Raw genomic sequence first — 26,448 nt, 5'->3', positions numbered from 1 at the left:
ATGACATCTCGACATAATCAAACTGGTAAACACAAACAACTTTTTTTAGATGATTGCGCGCAAAAATATGACAACTCAACATATTTAAAACCGGTGATTACAAGAAGTCTTTTTTATCATCGTTTGTAAATATGACAACTCGGCATTGTTAAACTAACAAGCACAGAAAATAGTTTTCTGACAAAGTTATGTATAAATATGACAAGTTGGCATATTTAAATTGGAAAACACAACCTATGACATACTTTTATATCATGTATAATGAAAACTGCTACAAGGCTTTGTACGAATCAACATTAAAAAGTGACAATTAAGTTATTTTTCTCAGACAAGTAAGTTGTTAATAATATGACAAGTGGGTCAAAAAATGTGGCAAGTATGAACAGAAAAAAATAGTTGATGGAACATGTCGACATGGGATCTAGTTTCGAAGAACTCGTCGCGAGAAAGTCAATGATGAAAGCGAATCATCGATTGAATTAATGGTTTTGTAGATAAAACTTTTTGAATTTCAAACATCAAAGGAAATCTTGATGATAAAACTTTTTGAATATTAAACATCAAATGAAATTTTGATGACATCATTTCATGCATGTATGCATGCATGAGGAAGAAAGAGGGATTTGGCCGGAGCATCGCAATGCTTTTTTGAAGTAATCTGATTAGTAAAGCAACACTGTTTTTTCATTAGAATGGTGATTAGCTGGTGGTGTTGTCCATCTTTCTTTACTAATCCAATTAAGACTCCTCTGTTATTTCCCAAGAAACAGATCTTTCTAACTAGCTGTAATATACACAAAATGGAAGAAATGCTTATGAGAAGCTATCGCGACCGTCGTCATGTTTTGTCTTTCCAACTAAATAAAGCCAGTCAGAGTCAGGTACTAAATCCACATTGTCCCAGGTTAGAAGAACCGACGAAGTCTTGACCTTTCACACCCAACCAACACAAGTGCCTCAGCAGAGTGCACAACATTCTGTAAATCTTGGGTGGATCTTTGAAGCAATTGCAGTTCTTCATCCAGTTAAAGAAGAATCCAATGCTTGCCGGTATGCCCCTACACAACATCAGCTGGTACAGAGCTAGAACTTCTCCGGCGATCACCACCGAGTTCCGATGCCGGGACGGCAGGGACGACAGCGGGTTCGGGTTGCTGCGCGCCTTCCGCGCTCTGTATGCCGTCCAAGGCTCTTCTCGCGTAGACCGTAAACCCAACCCCGATAAGAACGGCGACGATGGCAGAGATGACGTTGTACACTATCTCCACTGCTGTCATCCGACGCCTCTCGTACTTCAGGTCCGCCAGCGCGAGAATCAGCCGGCCACTGCACAAAAGAAAGACAAGGCAGCAAAATGATCTTGGTTAGGATGGAGTATTTGGTATTGGTAGGCCAGCTACTCACTACTATTGAACAACTGAATGTTCTTCTCTCTGCTTATACTGCAATCCAAGGTAACTGTCGATATCTTAGTTAGTATGGTGTTGGATATCTGGACTCTGAATCAGTGCACCATACCTGTAGATGTTGACCAACGCGTCAGGTACCATTCCGACAACCGAGCCACAAATGTAAGGGGTGAACTTGATCTGGGTGACGGCTGCAACATAGTTTAGCATCACATACGGGAACGGCGAGATCCGTAGCAGCGCGACCATCCGGAACTGCTGGAACCAGCCCCCTCTGCCAGCCAGCTTGATCAGCGCAATCTGCTGAGGCCATTTCTTCTCCAACCATCCCTGTATAATACATCCAGAGACAGATGCAGAGTAGAACTCAGGGCACACCAACATGTATGTATATAATGAAGTGGAGACGATGGAATATTACGTGAATACGGTGAAGGAACAGCGAGCCGATCCCGAACGGTATGGACATGCCTATGCCGGTGCCGACCAGGATGATCAAGAGGCCCAGGCCGTAGCCGAATACTATCCCTGTCAACCACATGGACGGGGCCGATGGAAGGAACACGGTGGGGAAGACGGACATGGAAATGACCAGCACAATGGCCAGCACGGGGCGCCCGAAAGATGTCGCCTCCCATCGCATGATCGGCAAGAGCACCTACGATGCAACATCATGCATGCCGTGTAGGCAGATTATTGAAGACTCTTTCCGTAGGGATAAAAACATTAGCGAAATTACAGTCTAGAGCATGAGCAATTCAGCAGAGTCCTGAATCCTGATGGCATCAGCCCCGGTGATGTGATGTTGGGCTGTTAAGCACTCTAGTACAGGTATAGTAGTAGAAGGCGAGGAAGGGAGGGTGGAAGAACCTTGTCTGATAAAAGGGGCAGCCCCCATTTGTAGAAGGCATAGCCGACCGCCACCACTAGCATGCCTCCGAGCACGAGCCTCGTCCACGGGATCCCCGACCACGACCGCCGCCTCGGCCTCGGCCCCGGTGGCGGGTGCGCGGGCGCAGTTGCAGGCCAATTCTCCACTGATCTCACGTCAGGCGCGGCCGATGGCTCCGCACTCGCCGCTCTCACCTCAGGCGCCGCCGATGCCATCACACTCTCTGCTCTCACCTCCGGTGCCGTGGGTGCCGCCAAAGTCCCCGCTCCCACCCCATTCGCCGCCGATGCATCCGGAGGCGGAGACCGCTGCATCGGCGTGACCGTGACCCGCACCGCCGCGCCCCCGTGTCCCTCCGCGTCGTGCGGCCGCGAGCCTACCTCGCATCCCGACGAGACTGCACCGCCTGGGGGCTCCGGGGAAGATCCCGGTTCGCCTGAACCCTCCGCCGCCGCCTCCGATCCTGCGCCGCCGGAGGGCTCCCCGGAAGAACTTGGCGCGCCTGAACCCACCGCCGTCGCCACCTCCTCGGAGCTGAACGCGGGCGCGCGCAGATCAAAGCGTAATCCATGGAGAAATGAAATGATATGAACAGCGCGCGGCGGCGGCCTCAAAGAGCATATGCGTGCGCTTGCTTCCCTTGCTTACCTGCGCATCGTGCTCTCCCGAGCCGTGGGGGCTGCGCTTGCCTAGATGCTGCCGCCGAGAGTGATGGAACAAGGAAGCGGCGCGCGTCATGGCGAGGTAAAGGAATGGACGCGTGGGCGAGGTGGTGGAGGGAGGAGATGCCACGGAAGAGATCGATCGATCGATCGGGTCTCTCTCTTCCTCCCCCGAACCGCGGGAGACGAGCACGACTGAGAGACAGAAGCGGGCCCAAGACACGGCCCATGGGCTAATGGAATGGAAATGGGCCATGATACCGAGCAGCAAACGAAGGAAAAAAGAAAACTGTTTCTCATTAGGGATGGCAATGGATAAAATCCCTATTAGGGTAAGGGTATTAGATAAAAATTCACCCATGGGTATATAAATAGAAAAACATAAAACCCATCGGGTAGAGCGGGTATGGGTATGGGATCATATAACCCATACCCATGTACCCGTGTACCCATATAAAATCTATGTAAACTCAAAATTATCTCTACAATCTACACGATGTCAACAATTTATGAACTGAAAGTGTATGTTTATGTTTTGTTGTTTATGACTATATGATGTTGTTTTTTTAAGTATGTGTTGTAGTTATAATCTATTTTTGTAAACTATATGATACAATGCGGTTTATAACTATAAGTTTTTAAAATTGATGTTTTGCAAATACAGGTACTTTTACCCGTGGGTACCAGTCTATCCTGTCGGGTAATGGGTATGGAAAAAAATTGTACCCGTTGACGGGTATGGGTAAGGGTGATGGGTAATATCAGATGGGGCGGGTAAGGGTATGGGGAGGCTCCACCCGTACCCATACCCTGCGGGTGCCATCCCTATTTCTCACCAAAGCAACTAATGCTAGGGAGGAAAATGAGAGAAGAATTAAGAAGAACGCGAAGAACTCCAAGACCTAGACCCAAGGGGTTCCCCTCACTTAGAGGAGAAAGGAATGGTGGAAATGTGGATCTAGATCTCCTCTCTCTTTTCCCTCAAGAACTAGAAGAATCATTGGAGGGATTGAGAGTTAGCAAGCTCGAAGAAGGTTAACAATGGGGAAAGAACATGAGATGAAGAGATAAGGTTCAATGGGGAAGAAGACCCCCTTTTATAGGTGGGGGAAAACCAACCGTTATACTCCACACCCCGCACAAAGCGGTACTACCGCTCATGGGAGCGGTACTACCGCTCGGTAGGTTCACCAGCCATGCTCAGGCAAAAAGGATGCGCAAATAAAGTCCCACGGAGCGGTACTACCGCTCGTGGGAGCGGTACTACCGCTCGGTTGGTTCACCAGCCATGCCGAGGAAAAAAGGATGCGCAAATAAAGTCCGACGGAGCGGTACTACCGCTCGTGGGAGTGGTACTCCCTCTCGGCACAAGCGGTACTACTGCTCACCATAAAAACTGCCTTAACTTTCGCATACGGACTCCGAATTCAACGAAACCAAGTTTGTTGGAAAGCTAACGATATGGGCTAACACAATCTTGACAGAAATATCAATAAGAAGCAAGTGAGAAAAAGGCCCATAAGAAAATGGTGTGAACCCTTCTTCGAATAAGACCGGTAAAAACTCCCAACATCGAAAACATCATAGAAGATGCATATGGACTCCGTTTTCGATGTACTCGAGCTTGTCATGAAGATGACCATAAGATCTAAAACTCACAAAGAGAAACAACAAACAAAAACCAAGAAGTATGATGCAAGGATGCAGATGGTTTGATCTCTCAACGAACGATACGATCAAGCTACTCACTTGAGAGCCCCCCTTGACAGTACGACAATCTATCCTAAAACAGAAAACCTATCAAGGGCAAACCAATACCTTGCACCTCGTCCTCTTGAGCTAGATGACGATCATCTTGGCTTCCTCAAGATGGACCACCTTTCTTGATTGCATTGGCTTCATGAAGACTAATTGATTGCTCCCACATACACACTATGGGTGAGCCGCTCTTCAGCATATCTTCACAAGTCCATTGCCACCATCCTCCACCACTTGACGTCATCCTTCATGGGTTGTATGAGATCTTTCTCTTGACGCAAGCCCATGGAAACACACCTAACCCCACATAGAACTCTCGCGACGACCATGGGTTAGTACACAAATACATAATGGACAATGCTTACCATACCATGGGATCACTTGATCCCTCTCGGTACATCTTGTACGCTTTGTGTGTTGATCATCTTAATTTACTCTTTGTCTCACGATCTTGATCAACCTTGTGTCTCTATGACCATTATTTGGATAATACCTTGAATACCACCTTGGTCATCATATAAACTCATTGAACTCAACAGATGGACTTCAAGAAGTGCCTATGGACAAATCCTATAAATATAACTTAAGGCAACCATTAGTCCATAGGAATTATCATCAATTACCAAAACCACATATGGAGAGATATGCTCTAACAATCTCCCCCATTTTGGTAATTGATGACAACCACTTCAAGAGAGTTTATATAAGGAAATAAGCATAATCAAGCGCACACATACAAAGCAATAATGCATGCGTACAAGATGTAAATGCTTACGCAATAAAATCAAAACCCTCTAAACATATCCAAAGTAAACTCTCTAAACTTCTCCCCCATTGATGTCGATTGCCAAAATGGATGAAAAGTTTAGAAAGCCAATATAGTAGGTGGTCCTCCAAGAAGTGTGTACTTCTCAGCAAATGAGTGCAAACAAATACACAAATACAATGATAAGTAGTTGGAGGAAAACAAACTATATTGAGGACCCAAAGATTGCAAAAAGAAGGATCGTATGGCACATACGAAATAGAAGCAAGCAATCAAAAGATACCATATGGAACAAACAATCACATGGTCCTTCGAACCACATGAATAAAAGATACTATGATAAAGGCAAATGAGTGTTTTATCAAAACTAGAGAAGCTCCCCATGATTTGTGCACTAATAAGAGATTTTTGTATTTGATACAAGCGCACAAAATAGGATCGTTGCTCCCCCAAAATAAATAAAAACACACAACGAGTGCAAGAAGATAGATGAGACTATAATCATATCACTTGCACAAAACAAATGGTTGAGCAACATGTAAAAGAAGCAACTTAAGATAGGCTCAATCAAAATAATGTGTGTGAGTCATGGCAAATCACTTGAGAAGACTAAGATAAGGATGAGCATTACTCATCAATGTAGTCTTGATGAAATGAGAAACAAAGTGCAAGACATATCCTTCCCACACACATACTACTAGAAAATGGGTTCACAGGCTTACTAAAAAACAAATTGAGAACCAACGCTTGTGACAGCCCATGGTGAAGATAGGAAATAATAACCTTGTCAAGAGGAGGGATACCAATTGAAATGGAAAAACCCTCAGCAAGACAAGCATGAGGAAAAATAATCTTCACCACCAAAGAGTGCATCAAGATGCAAGAATATAAGATACGCACTCAAGACAAATCCTTTCACGAAGTCACCAAAAACGAAAAAAGGAAATGCAATGATGGACGTGAAAGAAAAGAGGATATCAATTAGTGATGTAACTTCTCTCATGTGTAAAAGATTCTAGGTAGAAGACAATCATGATGATATATATCCACAAAGAAGGATGTACACACGAAATGGTTACAAGAAGGAACAAACAAGATATCCAAAATGAAGTCATAAATATATCAATAAGGTCTTTGCTTGGAAGCAGAGCACATGGCCTAATATTTTCTTATTGTATAATATGAACTTCCAACATACGAATATCAAAGACATCCCAACTAGCAATAAGACATCATCGTTTGGATGCTTTGAGAAAGAAAACAAGTACCACAAGAATGAATCAAGAGATTCATGCCAAGATGCAACCTGGAGAGAGAGACAGAACCACGAGAAGAGGGTATAACCCGTCGCGGTCCCGACGGCGCGGTAGTACCGTACGTCATCATGGTAGTACCGCGTGGCCAGCGGTTATAAAATTTTACTCCCGCCCGTTGGGCGGTAGTACCGTTCGTCCAACGGCAGCAGAAAAATACTATCGTGCTGGATGCAATAGTACCGTGTCGGTGTTGCTACTGCATGAGTGCAGCAGTAACACATCTCCAGCGGTAGTACCGTGGCTACCGACGGTAGTACCGCTCAGCCAAGAGAAGACATGTTCGGGCCTTGCAAGGAATGTATGCATGAAGTAGATACTTGTTACCGAGACATCATTGGATTGATGTAGTAGATGGTTGTTCGTTGATCATCCTAACTTGGCTCCGTTAAGCACACGGTGTCAACACCTTCCTTGTAGGTGAGCCGAGCATCCAATGCATCTCCAATTGTTCCTAGTACAACAAACAAACAAAATGGTGCCCAAACTCATTGGGACAAAAGAGTTAGAAAACCAACAATACATAGGACAAACTCGACATAAATATGTTCATATAGATATGAAATTCAATTTCATGCACACTTTAGCCAATTTATGAAAAGGTGGAGTTTCCCATATATATCGGGTCAAGGAAAGAAAGCATGCAAAAGAAGCTATATATAGTAAATATGCATGCTCAAGGCTTTCAAGAATCAACTCAACACAAAGTTGATAAGTCACCAAAAGACAAGGTATCAAGTGATAATAAGATCTCGAACGAAAAACTATCACTTGAAGGATATGAATTAAAATATACCTCAAGGAATGAGATATCCATTGACACATGCCAAATAAAAGGAAACAAGATACCAATTGAAGGAAAACAAACACGAGGTATCTAGTTTCCAAAAGAGAGCTTGGTTCCAAACAAACCGAACCCTCAAAAAAATTTCATGATGGCACAAAGCATCATAAAGATCAAGACTTGCCTCCCATCAACACACTTGATGGGGATCAAAAGATTTTATGATGGACGAATAAAGAGAGTGTTCTAAAGAAAATAGGATAGCTCCCTCAAGGGATGTGCATTATATAGAATTTGCATTTAAATACAAAATGCACAAGATGGGATCATCACTTTCTCTATATCTATAAAAACACTAGACATGTTAAAATAGATCCACAAGAGGCAAGGAAGACAAACGAAACACAAAATCCAATGTGAAGACGATTAGCAATTTCTACCACGTGATGGGAATACCAATTGTCAAGGACAAGAAGTATTTCAAAATACTAATTGGTAGATGGCAAATATATCCAACGTCATCTTTTACCCCTAAAACGCAAGCAAATGACACTTGTAGAGATAACATGCCACCTAGGAACAAGATAATTTACAATATCAACACTAAGTGGCAATACCTCAAATGTATACATTTTTTAGGCTTGTAATATGCACATAGCATATTACTCCCCCATAATGTGATAACCCAACAATATTAACAAGTGACAAATTAAAACCAACAAGAGATAATTAATGGACCATATAGAATTTAAATTTCTCATGAGTAAGACATACCACATAAAAACTAGATAATCTTGAAATATAAATACTAAGTGGTATTCCCATGTATACACATTCATAGGATTGTGAGGTGTGCAAAGCACATCCCTCCCTCATAATGGGATAACCCATTAATCTCTCACAAGAGCCAACAAAGATACAAACAAGATGCAAAAAGGCTCAATACAAGACTCACATGTACATAATATGCAAACCAACATACACATACTCGATTACTCAAGATAAGCAATTTGGAAGCACAACATATACAAACACATGCAAGGTACAAAACCACAATATGCAAAGGGGCAAGTAACTAACAATGTAAACAGTTTAAGTACAAGTTACCGTAAGGAGGCACAATGGATATAAGATAGAAACTCGATAATACAAATGACTTGGCTTGAGATAATATGAATGATGAAGACCCCTTAATTTTTCATTATGTATCCAAGTATCCAATGTCCTCCACAATCACCTATTGATCAAGTTAGAGCTTGTTAGTCCCCAACCACATTGGGTCCTAAGAGGTTAGTCACAATAGGCTTGGCAACCCAAATGGTACTTTTCTTGACACCACTTTGAGTACCAACAAACTTGGCAAACACATTGCCAACCTTATCCTTCCCAAGAGAATAGATATCATCAATAATGATTGGGTTGGATAAATTACCTCTCGTGCAAGAAGAAGCGAAGTGACCCTTCTCACGACATAAGTAGCAACATCTACCCTTTAATTTCTTCCCTATTGATTTCTCAACATGAGTAGTGTTGGCTTGGGTCTTCTTGAGAAGAGGCCTTTCTTAAACTTGTAGTTGAGTATGTGATTGAACTTGTGGCCTCTTCCCTTGTTGCTTGTGACTTTGGGGCTTCTTCTTTAGTGGGCAAGATCTAACATGGTGCCCTTAAATTTTGCACTTGAAGCAAATAATCTTGGCCGAATTCTTGACTTGTTCTTGGCCCTTCTTCTTGAAGTTTTTGGACTTCTTCTTCTTGTTGGAGTTGAATCCAAGTCCATCTTTGTCATTCGGGGATTTTTTTCCCACACAAGACATTGTTGGGTGTGACATCCCTCATGACTCTTTTCCAAGTCTTTCTTCAAAGAAGTGACTTGGGCCTTGAGCTCTTCGATTTCCTCTACATGGTTAGTATCAACACAAGTACTAGAGGAAGTATAAGCTTCATTGTTAGAGCAACAAGGCAAGGAAAGTAATTTATCACAAGAGGTAGCAACATTATGAGTAGAAGAATTACGAGGACTAGCACATGGCAATATAGCATTTTGACTAGAAGTAGTGCCATTGTCCACATGAGGCTCACTTGATATTACCTTGGTAGTAATAGCCTCATGAGCTAATTTTAGCACATTATGGGATGCTAGAAGATCATGATGAGAGCTTGTGAGCATTACATGACTTTCTTGCAATTTCCCATAATTGCTAGATAGCAAGTCAAGTTGAGCCCTTAGCTCAACATTCTCCTTTAAAATGGATGCTTCACAAGAAGTAGAGTTAGTAGCACAAGCATCATCATTAGCAATAAGAGGATAAGGCAACTTGGCAAGCTCTTTAGCATATGAAGCTTCAAGTTGAGCATGAGACTCGGTGAGTTCGATTAGCGAACTCTTAATAGCCCTTGAGCCATTTTTTGAGGTGCTCATAGTCCTCACGGAGTTTAGCATGTGCAACTTCAAGCTTATCATTTTTAGTTCTAAAATCATTAGCCACATCGAGAGCTCTATCATGATATTCCTTTAATCTAGATAATTTGAGAGCAAAGGTCTCCTCAAGAGATTCCTTGATGGTTTGTTTATTTTCAAGAGATTGAGATAGCTCCGCGATCTCATTAGCGTAATCACGCTCATGACCTTCCATTCTCTCAATGGTGGCCTCATGCAAATAAAGATGAGCTTCAAACTCCTCAATATATTTTTATTGCTCTCAATGGCAATAGACATGATTTCCATGAAGTTGGAACAAGCAAGTTTATTCTTATAAAGAGATTTAAAAATCATTTCACCCTTAATTTTTAAGGATGCAATATCATCACTCTCTTCATCTTTATCCTCATCCTCATTATCATCAACATCATCATCATGAGATTTATTCGGATTCAAAGTAGGAGATACCTTTGAAGAATTATCCATAAGGCAAAAGTGAGAAAAAATAGATGATGATGTGGGATCCCTTGAAGCATCATTTAAGGCCACATCTTGTTCCATGGATTGATGGATTTCCTCTACATTGTTAGCACAACAACTCGAGGAAATAGATACATTTTTATCATGGCAACAAGATATAGAAAGCATATCATCACGAGATTTAGTCAAGCAGTTTTTACATGATATGCACGGACTATCAACACAAGCATGTAAAACATTTACAGTGCTCAAAGTGTTAACGCCCAAAGATGAAGCATTGCAATAATATAGTGATGAAGGATCATCAACAATAAGCCCACTATCATCATTGCAATGATCTCCACTACTCACCATATCATTACCTTGTGGCAATCCACATGTAGGTGAAGTAGATGAACTTGAGAAGACCACACTACCAGAGATGGAGGGAGAACAATCATTCCCACAAATCTTGGACGTACCATATTTATCTTGAAGCTTTGTCCACAACTCATGAGCATCTCGGAATTGCATGAGTTGAAATATAACTACATTGCTCAAAGCATCAAAAAGCACATTAGAAGCTTGAGCATCGAGATAAGAGTTTTTCTGATCCTCTAAAGATATATTTTGAGAATCCTCTGGAGGAGAAAAACCCATATCTACAATTCGCTCTAAATTTGGGTCCAAGACCCAAAAGTGATTAAGCATGTGAATTACCCAAACATCAAAATTTGTGCCATCGAAACTAAGAGTGGCGGTGAATCCTAAACCCCTAGTCGACATCCTTACTCTCTAGGTGGTTAAACCTAATAAAGATATACCTAGTTCTAATACCAATTGAAAGGACGTGGATGTCGCCCAAAGGGGGGGTGAATAGGCGCTTTAATATAATTACAGTTTAGGCTTGAACAAATGCGAAATAAAACTAATGTTTAATTTGTTAAGCACAAAACCTAAAACAACTAGGCTCAACTATGTGCACCAACAACTTATGCTAAGCAAGATAAACAACTAAGTGATAGCAAGATATATGACAAGAAACAATATGGCTATCACAAGGTAAAGTGCATAAGTAAAGGGTTCGGGTAAGAGATAACAGAGGCACGCGAAGACGATGATGTATCCCGAAGTTCACACCCTTGCGGATGTTAATCTCCGTTGGAGCGGTGTGGAGGCACAATGCTCCCCAAGATGCCACTAAGGCCACCATAATCTCCTCACGCCCTCGCACAATGCAAGATGTCGTGATTCCACTAAGGGACCCTTGAGGGCGGTCACCGAACCCGTACAAACAAGGTTGGGGCAATCTCCACAACTTAATTGGAGGCTTCCAACAACACCACGAAGCTTCACCATAATGGCATATGGCTTCGAGGTGACCACAAATGCTCGGGGCGATATCCACAACTTAATTGGAGACGCCGACGCTTGCTCGGAGCTTTACACCACAATGATTGAGCTCTGATGCACCACCAAGCTTCTAGGGGTACCAAGTACCCAAAGGTAATAAGCTTCTCAACTTCTCACTTCCACGTATCACCATGGAGAACTCAAACCGATGCACCAAATGCAATGGCAAGGGCACACAGAGTGCCCAAGTCCTTCTCTCCCAAATCCCACCAAAGCAACTAATGCTAGGGAGGAAATGAGAGGAAGAATGAAGAAGAACACGAAGAACTCCAGGATCTAAACCAAAGGGGTTCCCCTCACTTAGAGGAGAAAGTTATTGGTGGAAATGTGGATCTAGATCTCCTCTCTCTTTTCCCTCAAGAACTAGTAAGAATCATTGGAGGGACTGAGAGTTAGCAAGCTCGAAGAAGGTCAACAATGGGGGAAGAACATGAGATGAAGAGATAAGGCTCAATGGGGAAGAAGACCCCCTTTTATAGGTGGGGAAAAAACCAACCGTTATGCTTCACAACCCGCACAGAGCAGTAATACCTCTCATGGGAGCGGTACTACCGCTCGGTAGGTTCACCAGCCATGCTGAGGCAAAAAGGATGCGCAAATAAAGCCCGACGGAGCGGTACTACCGCTCGTGGGGGCGATACTACCGCTCGGTAGGTTCACCAGCCATGCCGAGGCAAAAAAGGATGTGCAAATAAAGTCCGACGGAGCGGTACTACCGCTCGTGGGAGCAGTACTACCGCTCGGCACAAGTGGTACTACTGCTCGCCACAGAAACTGCCTTAACTTTCGCATACGAACTCTGAATTCAACGAAACCAAGTTTGTTGGAAAGCTAACGACATGGGCTAACACAATCTTGATAGAAATATCAATAAAAATCAAGTGAGAAAAAGGCCCATAAGAAAATGGTGAGAAGCCTTCTTCGAATAAGACCGGTAAAAACTCCCAACATCGAAAACATCATAGAAGATGCATATGGACTCCGTTTTTGATGTACTTGAGCTTGTCATGAAGATTACCATAAGCTCTAAAACTCACAAAGAGAAACACCAAACAAGAACCAAAAAGTATGATGCAAGGATGAAAATGGTTTGAGCTCTCAAGGAACGATACGATCAAGCTACTCACTTGAGAGCCCCCCTTGACAGTACGGCAATCTATCCTAAAACAGAAAACCTATCAAGGGCAAACCTATACCTTGCACCTCGTCCTCTTGAGCTAGATGACGATGATCTTGGCTTCCTCAAGATGGACCATCTTTCTTGATTGCGTTGGATTGATGAAGACTAGTTGATTGCTCCCCCATACAAATTATGGGTGAGCCGCTCTTCAACATATCTTCACAAGTCCATTGCCACCATCCTCCACCACTTGACGTCATCCTCTATGGATTGTATGAGATCTTTCTCTTGACGCAAGCCCATGAAAACACACCTAACCCCACATAGAACTCTCACGAAGACCATGGGTTAGTACGCAAATACGTAATGGACAATGCTTACCATATCATGGGATCACTTGATCCCTCTCGGTACATCTTGTACACTTTGTGTGTTGATCATCTTAATTTAATCTTTGTCTGACGATCTTGATCAACCTTGTGTCTCTATGACCATTCTTTGGATAATACCTTGAATACCACCTTGGTCATCATATAAACTCATTGAACCCAACAGATGGACTTCAAGAACTGCCTATGAACAAATCCTATAAACATAACTTAAGGCAACCATTAGTCCATAGGAATTGTCATCAATTACCAAAACCACATATGAAGAGATATGCTCTAATAAGTATCAATATCAATCTCATTGAAAAACTTCTTCTCAACGCATTTAACATCTCTTGTGGCATTGTAGATCTCATGGTAGCTCGTCAATATTTGAACTTTGAAAAACTCATTTCGGATGATGCCGCAATCAAAAGTTATTGGGTTCAACTACATTGGATTATTCATAAACATATTCGAATTTTTAATGAGTTCAACGGCCTTTAAGTTATTCGATAGTTCCGGACAAAAAGACGGTTATTGCAAATTATTTCTCTTCAAATAGCTCATCTAATGCTGAGTTAAATGACATAATTTCTAAGTTAAGTGTTACGTCGACTTTGCCCAATGGATCAATGTATGCTATGGAAATTTCTGAATTTATCAAAGAAAGAAATTGTTATCCTAATACTTCTACTGCATATTAGATATTATTTACTATGACTATGACTGTGGCATCAAAAGAAGCTTTTCAGAGTTGAAATAGTTGAAATACTACCTGAGATCTACAATGTCACAAGAAAGGTTAAATGACTTGGCAACTTCATGCATTGAGAAAAAATTGTTGAACAGATTAATATTGATACTATCATTAGTTATTTTGCATCTCAAAATTTTAGAATATGTATACATTCCTTAATGTACACACCGATTTTGGCTGCACATACTTTTATTGTTACAGATCGAGCGCGCACACACACAATAGTGACACCAGTTTTGTGACTTCTAACCCGGAGGACAAGCTTCTCACCAAGAAGCTCGAGAAAGATGATTTCACACAAGACTAAAGGACTCGTCCACTTCCAACTTATCTCTTGCGCTAACAAGCCGACCGTGACGATTGCCGCACTCAGCAGCCGAAAAACTGGTGTAATCACCATTGCCAGTGCAGTGTTTGGATCAAACTCAAAGCCACAAATCTCAGACGACGTCCTAGCTAAGGATTTCAGGTGGAAAAGAATACAATAAAGTGGCTCCAAGCTCAGTTTTGGATGGACTTATGTACTCTTGAGATAACAGCAATATATATATATATATGTATGTGTGTGTGTGTGTGTGTGTCTTTCACCAAAAGAAACGTTAGAACAAGAATGCCAAAATCAACAAGGTCTAGACTGCAGCCTACCACCTCACCGATGAGATTAAATTGATTTGGACGTGCCACATCTCATCCAAAGAAGTGAGCTACAAAAGTAATGCAAAATTCAAGCTTTAGTAGTACTATGTTAACTTAGATGGGAAGACACAAAACTCTCTTTCCGAATTTTTTTGCTCAACAGCTACAAGGTGGTCCAGTACCCAGATCAAGCCTCTGACTCTCATCCTGAAACGAGCACCCTTCAGAACTTACAAGGAATTTTTTGCTCGACAACTACAAGGTGCTCCAGTACCCAGATCGATCCTCTGGCTCTCATCCGGAAACGATCACCCTTCAGCACTTGGAAGTATTTACATGCCGGTAGTTCCGTACGGAAACATGTTAGGCTTTATAAGGGGATTTGCATCGAGAATTTAAAGATCGGTGTTACATCTCAATCCCTGTACCAAAAAGAAATTAACTAGATGGCCAAAACGGAAATGAGGACCAGCTAGGTAGAGCAGAAGCCAAAAGGCTCATTGTTCCGGTTTCACAGAAAGTCTCTCTGCAATTTTAAGAGGAAAATTAGTTAAATCAACCAGGGAGACTAAAGAGGGCAGGGATGATAATTTCAAGAACTGGGCTTACTTATCAGCTCGTACGTGACAATCATTGATGTACCCCAAAGAGACATGTTAAGAAAGCGTGGTCCAAACCCTCGGTATAAACCTCTCCAGCCATCCTCTCGCAGGAGCAGCCTGGTAGTCTTCATGACGGATGGCCTTCCACTCCCGTAGTTGTCCATTACCTGAAATAACACATGTTAGCACCTGACAAGTCGCCAATGGAACTCTGACAAAAATCTATTGTGATTCCAACCATGTGGATGACATTAGTAAGCTGTGATCCCATGTCCCAGACACTTCATACCATAATGATAACAGCATATAATTTTGATCCTCTACTACCTAATTGCACCTACCAGTGAGGGACTGTTCAAGGAGCAAGTCCCCGGCAGCCCAGGTTCGAGTGCTTAAGGACGTGAGTTTGGGTTATTATTATCAAAAGCAAAACGCTGTAGGGGTATCCCTTTACCGCTTTCCTTTCCAAAAAAAAGAAGAGGGGCTATACACAGATCTGTTTTTCTTAACCATTGATTGGAACCAATGGAACTCAAAGAGGAAGCTGTGGTAAAGATGAAACTCATTTCCCAATTGGAAGTAATGCCCAGCAAAGAAGTTGACAACAACCAAGGTTCAACCATTCAGTGGCCCTTCGAAACAGGAAAAAATGCATATCAAGAGAAAGGAAATAATAAATTACCTGAAGCCGGGTCTTGATGGTATCTATTGGTGTAGTGATAATCGATGAGCAAGCTCCAGCAATTGTTCCAGCTGTTGCTTGCACAGCAATAAGTTCTGAATGGGAAGGTTTCTTTTGTGTATCAATCCCGTAGCCCAAGCTCCTAAATAGGGATTGCAGGAATATAAATAAGATGTACGAGTACAAACATTAGACACAAAGGAAAGGGAAATTATTATGTAAAGCTGGCACACCTCCAGATAGCATGTTGAGCACCACCATATGAACTCCACCAAAGGGCAGAAGCTGGTGATTGAGTTAAAAGGGTAATTCCAAAACCTCGGTAAAGGCCCCGGAGGCCTTCACTCCTGACAACCTTATTTATCACATCAAATGGGCCTCTATATGTTTGCATCCCTGGCAATCCTTGAACCATGAGCCTCTGACAAACCTACGAGCACAGATACAAAAAGGTAACATGTAAACTAGAGTAAGAAAAATGCAATGTACCACTCAGCAGAATGCTACTCCCTCCGTTCCAAATTATAAGATGTTTTGGATATTTCAATAGTGTACATAACCTAAATGGCAAGTTGTTTTCTGAACCATCATCCCTTGTCAGATACAGAAATGAAGATGCAAGAGCTACATGAAAATAGGAGGGTACTCCCTCTGTAAACGTATAAGATCTTTTAGAAACATTGTAAGAGGTCAGAGACATTGGAAACAAATAGAAAGGATGCTTACCACATCTAGGGGTACAGAATATGAACTTGAAAAGATACTTGACACTAGGCCTGCTACACCATTAGCAACAGCAATCCTTGATGCGTCGGACATATCGAAATGCTCAGAGTATTTAAATGCCATTTCTTTGGACATCTCTAGTGAAGTTAGAGCCAAGATTCGTCCAGGCAGAGCTCCAACTGCACTGGTGCCAAATCCTCTGAAAACACCAGGGATGCCATCACTCCTCAATATCTTTCTAAAAACGACAAAGCCAGACATATGTGAAAGTCCTCCTTCGGCAACCTGCATTCTAGTCTTCACAACAGCTGTTGGGTGCAGAACACCTTGCTGGGCCGTAAATAGGAATGCTCCAATGACATGAAACTTTGTCTTGTCCAACCTACAGCGTTATACAAAAGGTCAGCTATTTTGATCAGAAGAATATGTACTCGCAAGTTGGTGATGTACCTAACCCCACATGTATAGTTACACGGAATTACCAGTTACAGTTATAATCCTTTCAAGATAACATCCCATGTTATCAGAATCACAATTCTGTCGTGTGATTCTACAATCTAGGATTTTATGACTACACACAATCTACGATTTTATGACTACTAGTTATGGTCATACGATTTGCTACACAGAGGACCGATCCAGTTCCTGATGACATCTGATTCTGCAAGGCTTATAAAGAAGAATCGATAGAATAGGCACAACCACTGCTGTTCTTACAATAATGGTATAAAATAAAGTGGACTCACTAAATGAGGAACATAGCAGCTTGAGAAGAAAGTGAGATTGGCAAACCCTAGTTTGCAGCACACTATACCAAATGCCCAAACTGTAAGTTTCTGTTCCCTAACTCCTGCAATGGTCGATATATGGGATAGTAATAACTCTGCACATTTCAAAACCGGGCCAAAAAACCATACCGAGAAAAACTGAACCGATCCTGAATTTCTGGTTAAAATGGTTTTTGGTTTGCAGTACGGTACATAATCTAAAAACCATACAGAGCTTGGCATTTTGGGTATAGAACTGAAATTACCGATTAGATGCTCAGCCCAACCCACCACAGCACTTCAGTCTTTACCAGCGCAGCCCACAACTACGGAACACCAATCACCACATGGGCTCACCAAAAAGTTAGCCTCACGTCCACACCACACGCACCAGACAGGACCCTAGCGAGCGACTACGAGCCGGAGCAGCTGGGCACCACAGCCGGTAGCGTGCTAGCCACCCGCTCCTCCGACGCCACACCTCCGAGTCTCCGACGCATGACCTGGGTGCTCGCTGCCTCTCCGCCCCCAACTCCGGCACCCTGGACTCCTCACTGCATCCCATTCCACAGGCACCGTGCTATCTTTTACTATATGAAATGTGTAGATGTAGGTGATGTTTTTTTCTGCGCAGATCCCTGCCACTTTCACGGATGTGATAAGAATGCAGTTCACAGGGACTAGGGACACCAAAGCCAGACTTCTATTCTTTTTGATGCGCTGATCCTTGCCTCTTTCACTGATACAGAGTCACTGCTAGTTGAAATTAACATGGCTAGAGTAACAATTATACTTATGTTCTGCTACGATTATTCGGCTGCGTAGTTCTAATGCAGCTTTCCTGATTAATGGAGAAGTGCTAAAGATTGTCTTCATGACTTTGCATTGCTCAAAGTTGAAACATAACTAAAAAGCTGTTGCCTCACTTTTAAATTCGTGTCAACTTTGGTTAATTTGATACATACCGAAATAATTTGGCATATGGCGAAACATTTCATACCATATTTACTGAAGCATGAATACCGTGTATACCAAAAAACCGTGCTTGAAAGCTACTTTGCATGCACAGAAAAAGTGTAAGCACTAAATTGGATGGATTCTGAACTTGAGTACTCTTCTGGACTTACTACATTAGAGGTTGAACAAGCAGTCCATTTCTATTTGTTTCCATTCAGAAAATGGCGGAAGCCGTAGCCGAGTTGGCGTTCCCTGCAACAAAGTTTCAGCGTGGGCACGCGTCCAAATTTCCGTTGCTGTTCAAACTGACTGCTCCCATAACCCAGGACAAAAGTGCGCTCGTGAATCGGCTTCCCTTCAACCAACACGACCGCAACGAATCCCCGATTTGCCAGACTGTAAACCCGAATCTCGCACCGCATCAAGAAAATTTAACCATGAACAAAACGAACTGGGGCTAAACTACTGCTCCGAGTTGTATTGGTCGCCGAGTAGCTAGCATACGAGTTAACGGAAGTACGGGACACGACGCCGCAGGCATCCTCGTGGCGGTATGAATGAGCACAAGAAGAAGTATGTTTCGGGAAAGGGCGGCTACCTCTCCCAGTTGATGCTCGCCTCCGAGAGCGCGAGCCCGGTCGTGGAAGCCGCGGAAGTGTCCGCCGCCGCAGCAGCAGCAGCCGCCATCGGCCACCACACGCACGGAAGAGGAGCTGACGGCGGGAGAGAAGGCAAAGGAGGCGAGGGGAGGAAGGGAGGGAGGGGCTCGGTGGTCCTGCACGGTAGGTCGACTGTGGTGGGTGGGTGTGCGGGCTCTGCTGCCTGCTCTTCCGGTCTGATTTTATGGCGGATACGCGCACGGGGGGGAAAGGGGGCGGAGGAAGGAGACCGGAATGGCGGCGCAGGAAAAATGCTGGAGGGGAAATAGGGTTCGTGGTCGAGTCATCTGGGCAGCTGGGGGCTGGAAGTTTCGAGCGTTCGGTCGGCACACCACGTGTAGCGCGGAGGTGGATCCTCAAGGCATGGTGCTACAGTACCCTGCGAAACAGAAGAGGCAAGTCAAAGATCACTGTGGTCTCCCCTAAGCCTAGTCGTAACGGGGAGTATCATATAGTAGTATCATGCATAGGGTAAAGTTTGAAATTAACCCTGAGGTTGTAGAGGCCGACACTGATAAACCCTCACCTCCAAATCCTTGAAGTTGGTAGGCTGACCTATTTGATCCTCGTCTATCCTAACCCTAGGTATGTTTGGCACACCGGAAAAAGTACAATCCTGACCGGGAACTCGTTTTTCTCAGTGTTGCGCGGGTCAACACATGATAGTTATCTTCTTCCTCGCTCCCATCCCTTTTGTCATGTCTCCTTTCTTGTCAGATCCATCAAGGTCAATAGGGTAGGTGCTGCTTGGGAGATGGCTACATGATACATCGACGGTAGGAGATGCAGCCGAGGCGAGCCTGCTGCCATATAGTGAGCACCCTCTGAATGACAGCCAACGCAGCAGAGCACTTCGGTTGGCGCGCGACACTCGAGGCCTAGGCGGGGTCGTACTCGCACGCGGCGGCGCTCTGGGCTTGGTCTCGAGATATGTCAAGGACCCCATCTTGTTGCAGCGCTACTCTTACTTCTCTTTGACACAACACTGAGTCACTGACAGCTCAGCACGAATGGACACGGGCGACAAGGGCGACGATGATCACACCGACCGAAACTTCTACTGTATGCAAGACGATATCTACGACCACTGAATGAAGATTGAAGCACCGCTGAAAAACACGGACGTAAAGGGTTGGTTTGATCTATTCATGCAAGCACGAACTAGTAGTACGTGAGTCTGAGTCTGGCACTCTGGCTTGATCGATTAGGTGATCTCTTCTGGATACCCGCACGCGAGACGCCGGACACCGATGGTTTGCAATAGATCCATGCCTGGTATTTTTCTTGCCTGGACGAGCAGCAATCGCTCGCCAGGATGCATCGAGGAGCTCGTCTGGGATGGCGTGCACGGCCGACCCGACCCTATCCGACGCACTCATCAGACATCGGGACATCTTCCCGAGGCGAGCCCAGGATCGGTTTGGGAGTGAATTTGTGAGGAAGAGATCGGGGAAGTTGTGAGGAAGAGATCGGGGAAGGAGATGTATATGACAGATGGATGCAGAGGCCCGGGGTGACCCTCTTTTTAAAAAAAATGACAAGTGGGTCCATGTTGTAAGTGATTGTAGGAGTCAATCCCGGCTGGGATGACAACTTTCCTATTACAACAAACAAGATTTTATTCACACAGGGCTCGGTTTGATTGGGATCTGTAAATACAGGGTACCAATTTTAGGGATTTGAAGGTGAGGGTTTATTTCAGTCGACCTCTACAACGTCAGGGTTTGTTTCAAACTTCACTCTCATGCATATGATACTAGTGTATGATACTATATCCGTAATGCATAGTATCATGTACTACTCCCTCCGTCACGGTTTAGAAAACACAGTTAAACTTGCGTGCGTTTTCAAAATAGACAAGGTTTAAGGCGTGAAAGCAATTACTCTCATTAATTAGTACTAGTACTACTCATGCATGCGCCCTCCTAATTTGATGCTCACGCATTAGTACTAGTATTTTCTCAGTTGATTAGTCGCATTAGCATCTACACCTACTACATCTCACAACCAATCGGTGACTACCTTGGTCCAAGATATTTTCCAAGCGTGCATTCTAAACCGTGACGGAGGGAGTAGTATCATGCAATAGTTCATTTATTGCCATGCATGACACATAGTAGCACAACATTTAATATGATACGGTATCATAATATGATACTCAACCCTCTCTTTCCTCATTTAATTTCATGCCACCTCATCAAATATGCCTAGTTGACATGCATGATACTACTTATAATACTTCCATTACGACCAAGCTAATCTTCATAGAAGCTTGGAGTAAACCATTCATCTAGCATGAGTCATTTCTGATAAAAAATACTAGTGGCCAACAGGCTGAGTACCTCATCTCATTTGTTTCAAATCTACAACCCATAGCACAAATTCTTGACATGCATGATTAACGTAGCTGAGAGCCTAAATCAGAAGTCATGCTTGTTTTGCTTAGGCATGGCCTAAATATGTGGGGTACAACCAGACTACTTGTTTTTCTTTGTAAAAGCATCTACAATCGGACGTCCCAAATCCTTCTCAAACATCCGGACAGGCCTTCCGGTCACTAACCGGCAACAAAATTTCGACTCAGCGGGCGCCTTAAATGTCTAAGATGACCGACACCCCTCATATCCATTTTAAATATGGGACGAATATGGGGCGTCCGGGCACGTCCAGGAAAGCTCGCCATGTCGGCCTCAACCCACATATATTCGTCTCCATCTGCTCGTCGAACCAAACCCTAGCCACTTCACTTCACTTCCCTTAACTCCCATTCGCCACCCAAACTCACCTTCGACAATCTCCATTCTTCTCCGGCATGGTGGGTAGCGGATCTGACTTCGACTAGTCTAGATCCGTCGACTGGGGGTGTCATCCCCTACGGGTTGGAGGAGACAATACCGGTCTGATTAAATGTTAGTAGTAAAGGAGTAGTCGAACGATGAGTGTAACGCATCGTCGTAGTAATTGGATGAGTTTGTATGAATTTGAGATACGATACTTGAGGTGTCCGGTTATGAAAAGACAAATTTAAAGTTTGACAGGTAAATGTTCACGGACGCGTGCGCGGACGTTTGAGGGACCAGATTTGTAAAGTTCGTCTGAAGACGCTCTTAAAATAGAAAAAAAAAATGAGCATCCAAAGTTGAATTTCTGGATCCGCTACTGAAGACTTGTGCACTTTCATTGTGCACTTTCAGATAAAAAAAATGTGCAATGAGATTTTGTGCCTGTTGTGCAATGATAAATTAATAATATTGTGTTCTACAGTTCAAATGATGAACCTCTGTTCTTCACCTGATTATTGTATTAACTACATTGGATTATGTGCCACTAAGCTAACCCACCAAGTTCTTTTGGGAGAAAAAAAACTAAGCCAAAGTTTTTCACCCAAATTATAATCAACCCTAAGAACGAACTGAACTACTCCCTCCCATCCATATCACTTGCTGCTCAAACGGACGTATCTAGAGGTATTTCAATGGTACGTATATCTGTTTGAGCAACCTGTAATATGGATCGGAGGTTGTAAAGATTATGCTTTGGTATCTCGTCATTTCTAGGTCACAACAGGTGAATCAAAAATATTCCAAGTAACAACCGTATTGATCATGTAGGACAAGAATTAAAGAAAATATCTAATTCTCACAGTCGAATGTCGACAAGGCTTGTTGAAGACTTCAGATTGCAACTGAAACCCTGCTCGTTGCAGTCACACTACTGCAGCTTTTTGAAATAACAGATGGGCAAAGATGAGCAAAGACTGCAAAGGTAAAAGGCTTTATATGATGATCAGATACTCAGCACCGACAAATTCTAGAATTCTTGACTCTGTATCCAACCATGGTCTTCAATATCCAACCCATTAGCTTTTACCACCATACACTAACATGTCCAAATGATAACCAAACATCAAGAAGAACCATGTTTGTACTAATCTTAAAACAGTACAGTAATTTTATGAAGAACTGCTTCTTAGTCCAAGATGCTCCACCAACCGAACAGGAACCACAAAGGCTCAGAAGAAATGATATGTGGCAACCGCATGCAGCAGGAGGGGCACGCCATGGCATTGGTGATGGTGCTGTGTGCGCGGTGCTGGATGCAGAGCACAACCTTGACGCAGCTGGTGACCAAGGGCTGAACACTGTCTGCACGAGCTTGGGAACTTCTTAGAACACCACAAACCAGAGTTTACCTTCGCATATGGTCTGCAATATCAGTATCACAGATTAGCAATGCGAATAGACACCTGAACCCTTCATGCCATAACCCAAATGACAAAAGTAGCCATGCTAGACCTATATATGGATAGATCGATAGCCGTTGGAGACAAATCATCACATTTAGGAAGATCTCCAATCGTCAAACTTGTCAGTGAAAATCGTATCATCCGGGTGAAAACGGTAACGGCAGCGCACGTGCTGCAAAGGGGGGAGAATCAGCGTCTTGATCCTTGAACACTTCGCTCGCAGGGCTCCATCCACAACGATGTTGCAACAGTTGCGCACGCAGAGGCGCTCCAGATGAGGGCAGCCATCGATGATGGCAACCAGCTCCTCTGTCGTGATATCGCTACCGACGAGAGTAAGGTATCGCAGCTCGTGCATCATCTCAATTCCAAGTGCCCCATCGCTCTCACCCCCATATGACCCTTGCCGCAACATGAGACGCTTCAACTGCGCACATGCTCTGCTGGTGACCTCATATGCGTCACCATTAACAAATGGACATAGGGAAATGAGAAGTTCTTCGAGCAAAGGAAACTTTATTATAAGCTCAGTGAATGCTTCGTTGGAGACATGGCAATAGTCAAGGCTGAGGCTCTTGAGGGAGGGCGATCTGCGGAAAAAAGAGAAGGAGATCATAACACTGTTATGGCATTAGGGCATAACGAGATTCAACTTGTTCTTTTTTGGCAACTAGCGCAACGCCCGAGCGTTGTTATGGAATCAAAAATAATTAGTTTGTTATATTCGGTTAGTAGTATATAACAACCAATTCCCGTGCAACGTTGTGAAGAAGAAACTCAACCAAGCAGGCAACATTGCATTTGTGAAAACTGCAGCGGTGGGGACACTATTGCATGATATGTTTTTTCCCCTTCTAATTGGAGAGGTCTGATGGGTACTAGATGGATGAGGAGATTGGGATGGAGTGGGGGAGTGAACTCACCACCACTGCCACTAACTCCAATTTATAAGATAGTAGAGATGATCTACCTAAAGGCTGCAACTTTTGGCTTTATAATTTCCTGTATAAAACTAAGCATGGGGAGCAAATAATGTATTACAACAGCTAAACATCGGGTACTCATGTACTTCCCCCGTTCAGAAATACTTGTCGAAGAAATGAATAAAAATATATTTATCTAGAAGTAAAATATGTCTAGATAAATCCATTTCTCCGGTAAGTATTTTCAGACAGATGGAGTATGTGTTTTGACCTCATCTATAAAAACCACTGGTTTGACTACATTCACTCACAAATCCCTGCACGAATCTCATCTATGTGAACTAGTTTCACTACGCCCGTTAACGAATCAGTGAGCAGTACCCAATAAATTAAGAGGCCACCCGATTTTAGCTTGAAAGAAGAACAAAACAACTACTACCTCCATTCCTAAATATAAGACGCTTGCGCAGTTTAAATTAAAACAACAGTACTAAAACAAGAGTACCTCTCTGCGATATACTCGAGAAGCTGATCAGTAACAAACTCGCTCCCTGCGAACACCTCGAGCTCCCCTTTGGAGCGGTCCACGGCCGCTTTTGCCATTGCACACAAGACATCGCGGCTCTTTTTCTTCTTCCCTCGCAAGACATCATGGTGCTCCATGTCGACATTTCGCCATATGCTGGGTTCTTTTGCCGCCTCGAGCCACGAGTGGCACACAAGGCCAGCACCCATGAGAACATCAACTGCACCAAGTTTGGCAAAGACCAAAACAAGCATGTCAGGCGGCAGCTTGGACCAGTCCCTGACGGCATCTGCCTGCACCTCCATTTCACGGGAATGACTGCAAGCAAAGGGTGGCGTCACTGGTAACGAACTACTCGGGGTGATTGATCAAGGAACAGAAGTTGGCATTCATAGGGTACCTTAGGCGGCGGCGATAGACACCCCGCGAGACACCGTTCATCCTTTTTGGGGACGGATGGAAAACTTGAAGCATCCTTCCGAAACGCTAGATGGTGAAAGAGCTCTTTTTTACAAAGAAATCACTAGTTAAATCTAAATCCCCTGAATAACCTGTTTCGGGAAAAAGAAATAACAAGCAACCTCTGTGAGATTTGAGATTTCTTATCAGTTCACCAAAATGAGTGGGCCGACTGTATGACGCACTGAAATTTGAGATTTTTACAACAAAGTGCAGCTACATAACTGAAGAAATTGGTAACAAAATGCCGAGAATTCATCAAAACGCTGCTCGCAGTCACGGGAAGGCGACCTAAGTTGCCGATTTTTATCCTTTTTCGCAGCTAAGATGAGGGAAAGTCGCAATCTTTTTACCGGTGAGAAGGAGAAATTACCTGCTCAAATCAACGACGCCAAAGGAGGCAGCTTTGATGTCATCTGCGGTCCGCTCCCCGAACGCCCTCGGCCACCCGCCGCGACAGGCCCGTGGGGACGCGCTCACGGCCACGGCGACCCGTCGCGCTTTGGAATGCCTTCCCTGCCCTAGCGAGGTCAGATCCGGCGGCGGCGCGCCCACGCCGGGTCTGGCGCCGCACGGAGGCTGGTCGTGTCCTCGGCGGGGATGTAAGGTCGCGCTCGGAGCAGGAGGACGGCGGTGGGACCGTCGCCGGGACACCGCCAGAGCCGCCGCTCCCCTCTGTCTAGCTAGAGGTGGCCGCGGGAGGTGCGGACGCCAAAAAAAAAAACTCGGGAACAGGTGGACACCCTATCACTACTCCTATAAAAAGCACGAAATGCATAAATCAAGCGCTAGCGGTGACTACTGAGAGAAAATTGGATTTTTGCCACTTTCAATACGTGGTTTTTCAAAATTGCCGCTTTCAACGTTGGCTTTGCAAAATTGCCACTCTGTTCGTTGGCTTGTTGATTACCATACCACTTCTCTCCTTTTAGTGATTTCCTTTTTCTTTTTATATTTGTAAGCACAAGAAAAGACCAAACTGTCCCTGACTGTATATACTCACATCTTATCTATATGGCTTATCTGTATGAGCAGGGACGAACAAGTTGCAGAGTGCAGGCCGACCATGTCGCTGCCCGCCCGACGGACCGCTGTGGTCGCTCGCCCCGCCCGACCACCATCGTTGTCGCTCGCCCCGCCCG

At 43.9% G+C, this 26,448-nt stretch overlaps 3 protein-coding genes across 4 annotated transcripts; all 3 read right to left on the bottom strand.

Annotated features, from left to right (window-relative positions):
- Positions 1–720: 720 nt before the first annotated feature.
- LOC123425153 lies at positions 721–3,035 on the bottom strand. Its single transcript, XM_045108833.1, has 5 exons — positions 2,950–3,035; positions 2,280–2,835; positions 1,831–2,067; positions 1,519–1,739; positions 721–1,326 (listed from the first exon to the last, which is right to left on the bottom strand). Exons 1-5 carry the CDS (start codon positions 2,955–2,957, stop codon positions 1,059–1,061), a joined length of 1,290 nt encoding a protein of 429 aa, XP_044964768.1. The 5' UTR covers positions 2,958–3,035; the 3' UTR covers positions 721–1,058.
- Positions 3,036–14,836: 11,801 nt separating this feature from the next.
- On the bottom strand, positions 14,837–19,430 carry LOC123425152 (solute carrier family 25 member 44-like). Its single transcript, XM_045108832.1, has 6 exons — positions 19,092–19,430; positions 16,770–17,151; positions 16,277–16,473; positions 16,044–16,185; positions 15,369–15,528; positions 14,837–15,285 (listed from the first exon to the last, which is right to left on the bottom strand). Exons 1-6 carry the CDS (start codon positions 19,178–19,180, stop codon positions 15,257–15,259), a joined length of 999 nt encoding a protein of 332 aa, XP_044964767.1. The 5' UTR covers positions 19,181–19,430; the 3' UTR covers positions 14,837–15,256.
- Positions 19,431–22,907: 3,477 nt separating this feature from the next.
- Positions 22,908–26,078, bottom strand: LOC123425151 (putative F-box/LRR-repeat protein 23). 2 transcript variants are annotated; one of them, XM_045108830.1, is made up of 5 exons: positions 25,680–26,078; positions 25,248–25,398; positions 24,827–25,165; positions 23,448–23,988; positions 22,908–23,357 (listed from the first exon to the last, which is right to left on the bottom strand). In XM_045108830.1, exons 2-4 carry the CDS (start codon positions 25,319–25,321, stop codon positions 23,493–23,495), a joined length of 909 nt encoding a protein of 302 aa, XP_044964765.1. In that variant the 5' UTR covers positions 25,322–25,398; positions 25,680–26,078; the 3' UTR covers positions 22,908–23,357; positions 23,448–23,492. The 2 variants fall into 2 exon arrangements, with proteins under 2 accessions (XP_044964765.1, XP_044964766.1); XM_045108831.1 differs by lacking the exon at positions 23,448–23,988.
- Positions 26,079–26,448: the final 370 nt, after the last annotated feature.

Source organism: Hordeum vulgare, chromosome 2H (assembly GCF_904849725.1).
Source record: "Hordeum vulgare subsp. vulgare chromosome 2H, MorexV3_pseudomolecules_assembly, whole genome shotgun sequence".
Taxonomy (NCBI): Eukaryota; Viridiplantae; Streptophyta; class Magnoliopsida; order Poales; family Poaceae; genus Hordeum; species Hordeum vulgare.
Note: the sequence above shows the minus strand (reverse complement) of the source record. Positions and strands in the feature narration are given on the sequence as shown.

Coding starts and splice junctions, on each gene's coding strand:
- LOC123425152 (XM_045108832.1), bottom strand. CDS start 19,180: ATGGCGGCTGCTGCTGCTGCGGCGGCGGACACTTCCGCGGCTTCCACG. Junction 17,152..19,091: donor GCGAGCATCAACTGGGAGAG/GTAGCCGCCCTT, acceptor ATAACGCTGTAG/GTTGGACAAGACAAAGTTTC. Junction 16,186..16,276: donor GCTCAACATGCTATCTGGAG/GTGTGCCAGCTT, acceptor ATCCCTATTTAG/GAGCTTGGGCTACGGGATTG.
- LOC123425151 (XM_045108830.1), bottom strand. CDS start 25,321: ATGCTTCAAGTTTTCCATCCGTCCCCAAAAAGGATGAACGGTGTCTCG. Junction 25,166..25,247: donor GTCTATCGCCGCCGCCTAAG/GTACCCTATGAA, acceptor CTTTGCTTGCAG/TCATTCCCGTGAAATGGAGG. Junction 23,989..24,826: donor CTCGAGTATATCGCAGAGAG/GTACTCTTGTTT, acceptor TTTTTTCCGCAG/ATCGCCCTCCCTCAAGAGCC.
- LOC123425153 (XM_045108833.1), bottom strand. Junction 2,068..2,279: donor TGCCCCTTTTATCAGACAAG/GTTCTTCCACCC, acceptor GTTGCATCGTAG/GTGCTCTTGCCGATCATGCG. Junction 1,740..1,830: donor TGTTCCTTCACCGTATTCAC/GTAATATTCCAT, acceptor TGTATTATACAG/GGATGGTTGGAGAAGAAATG.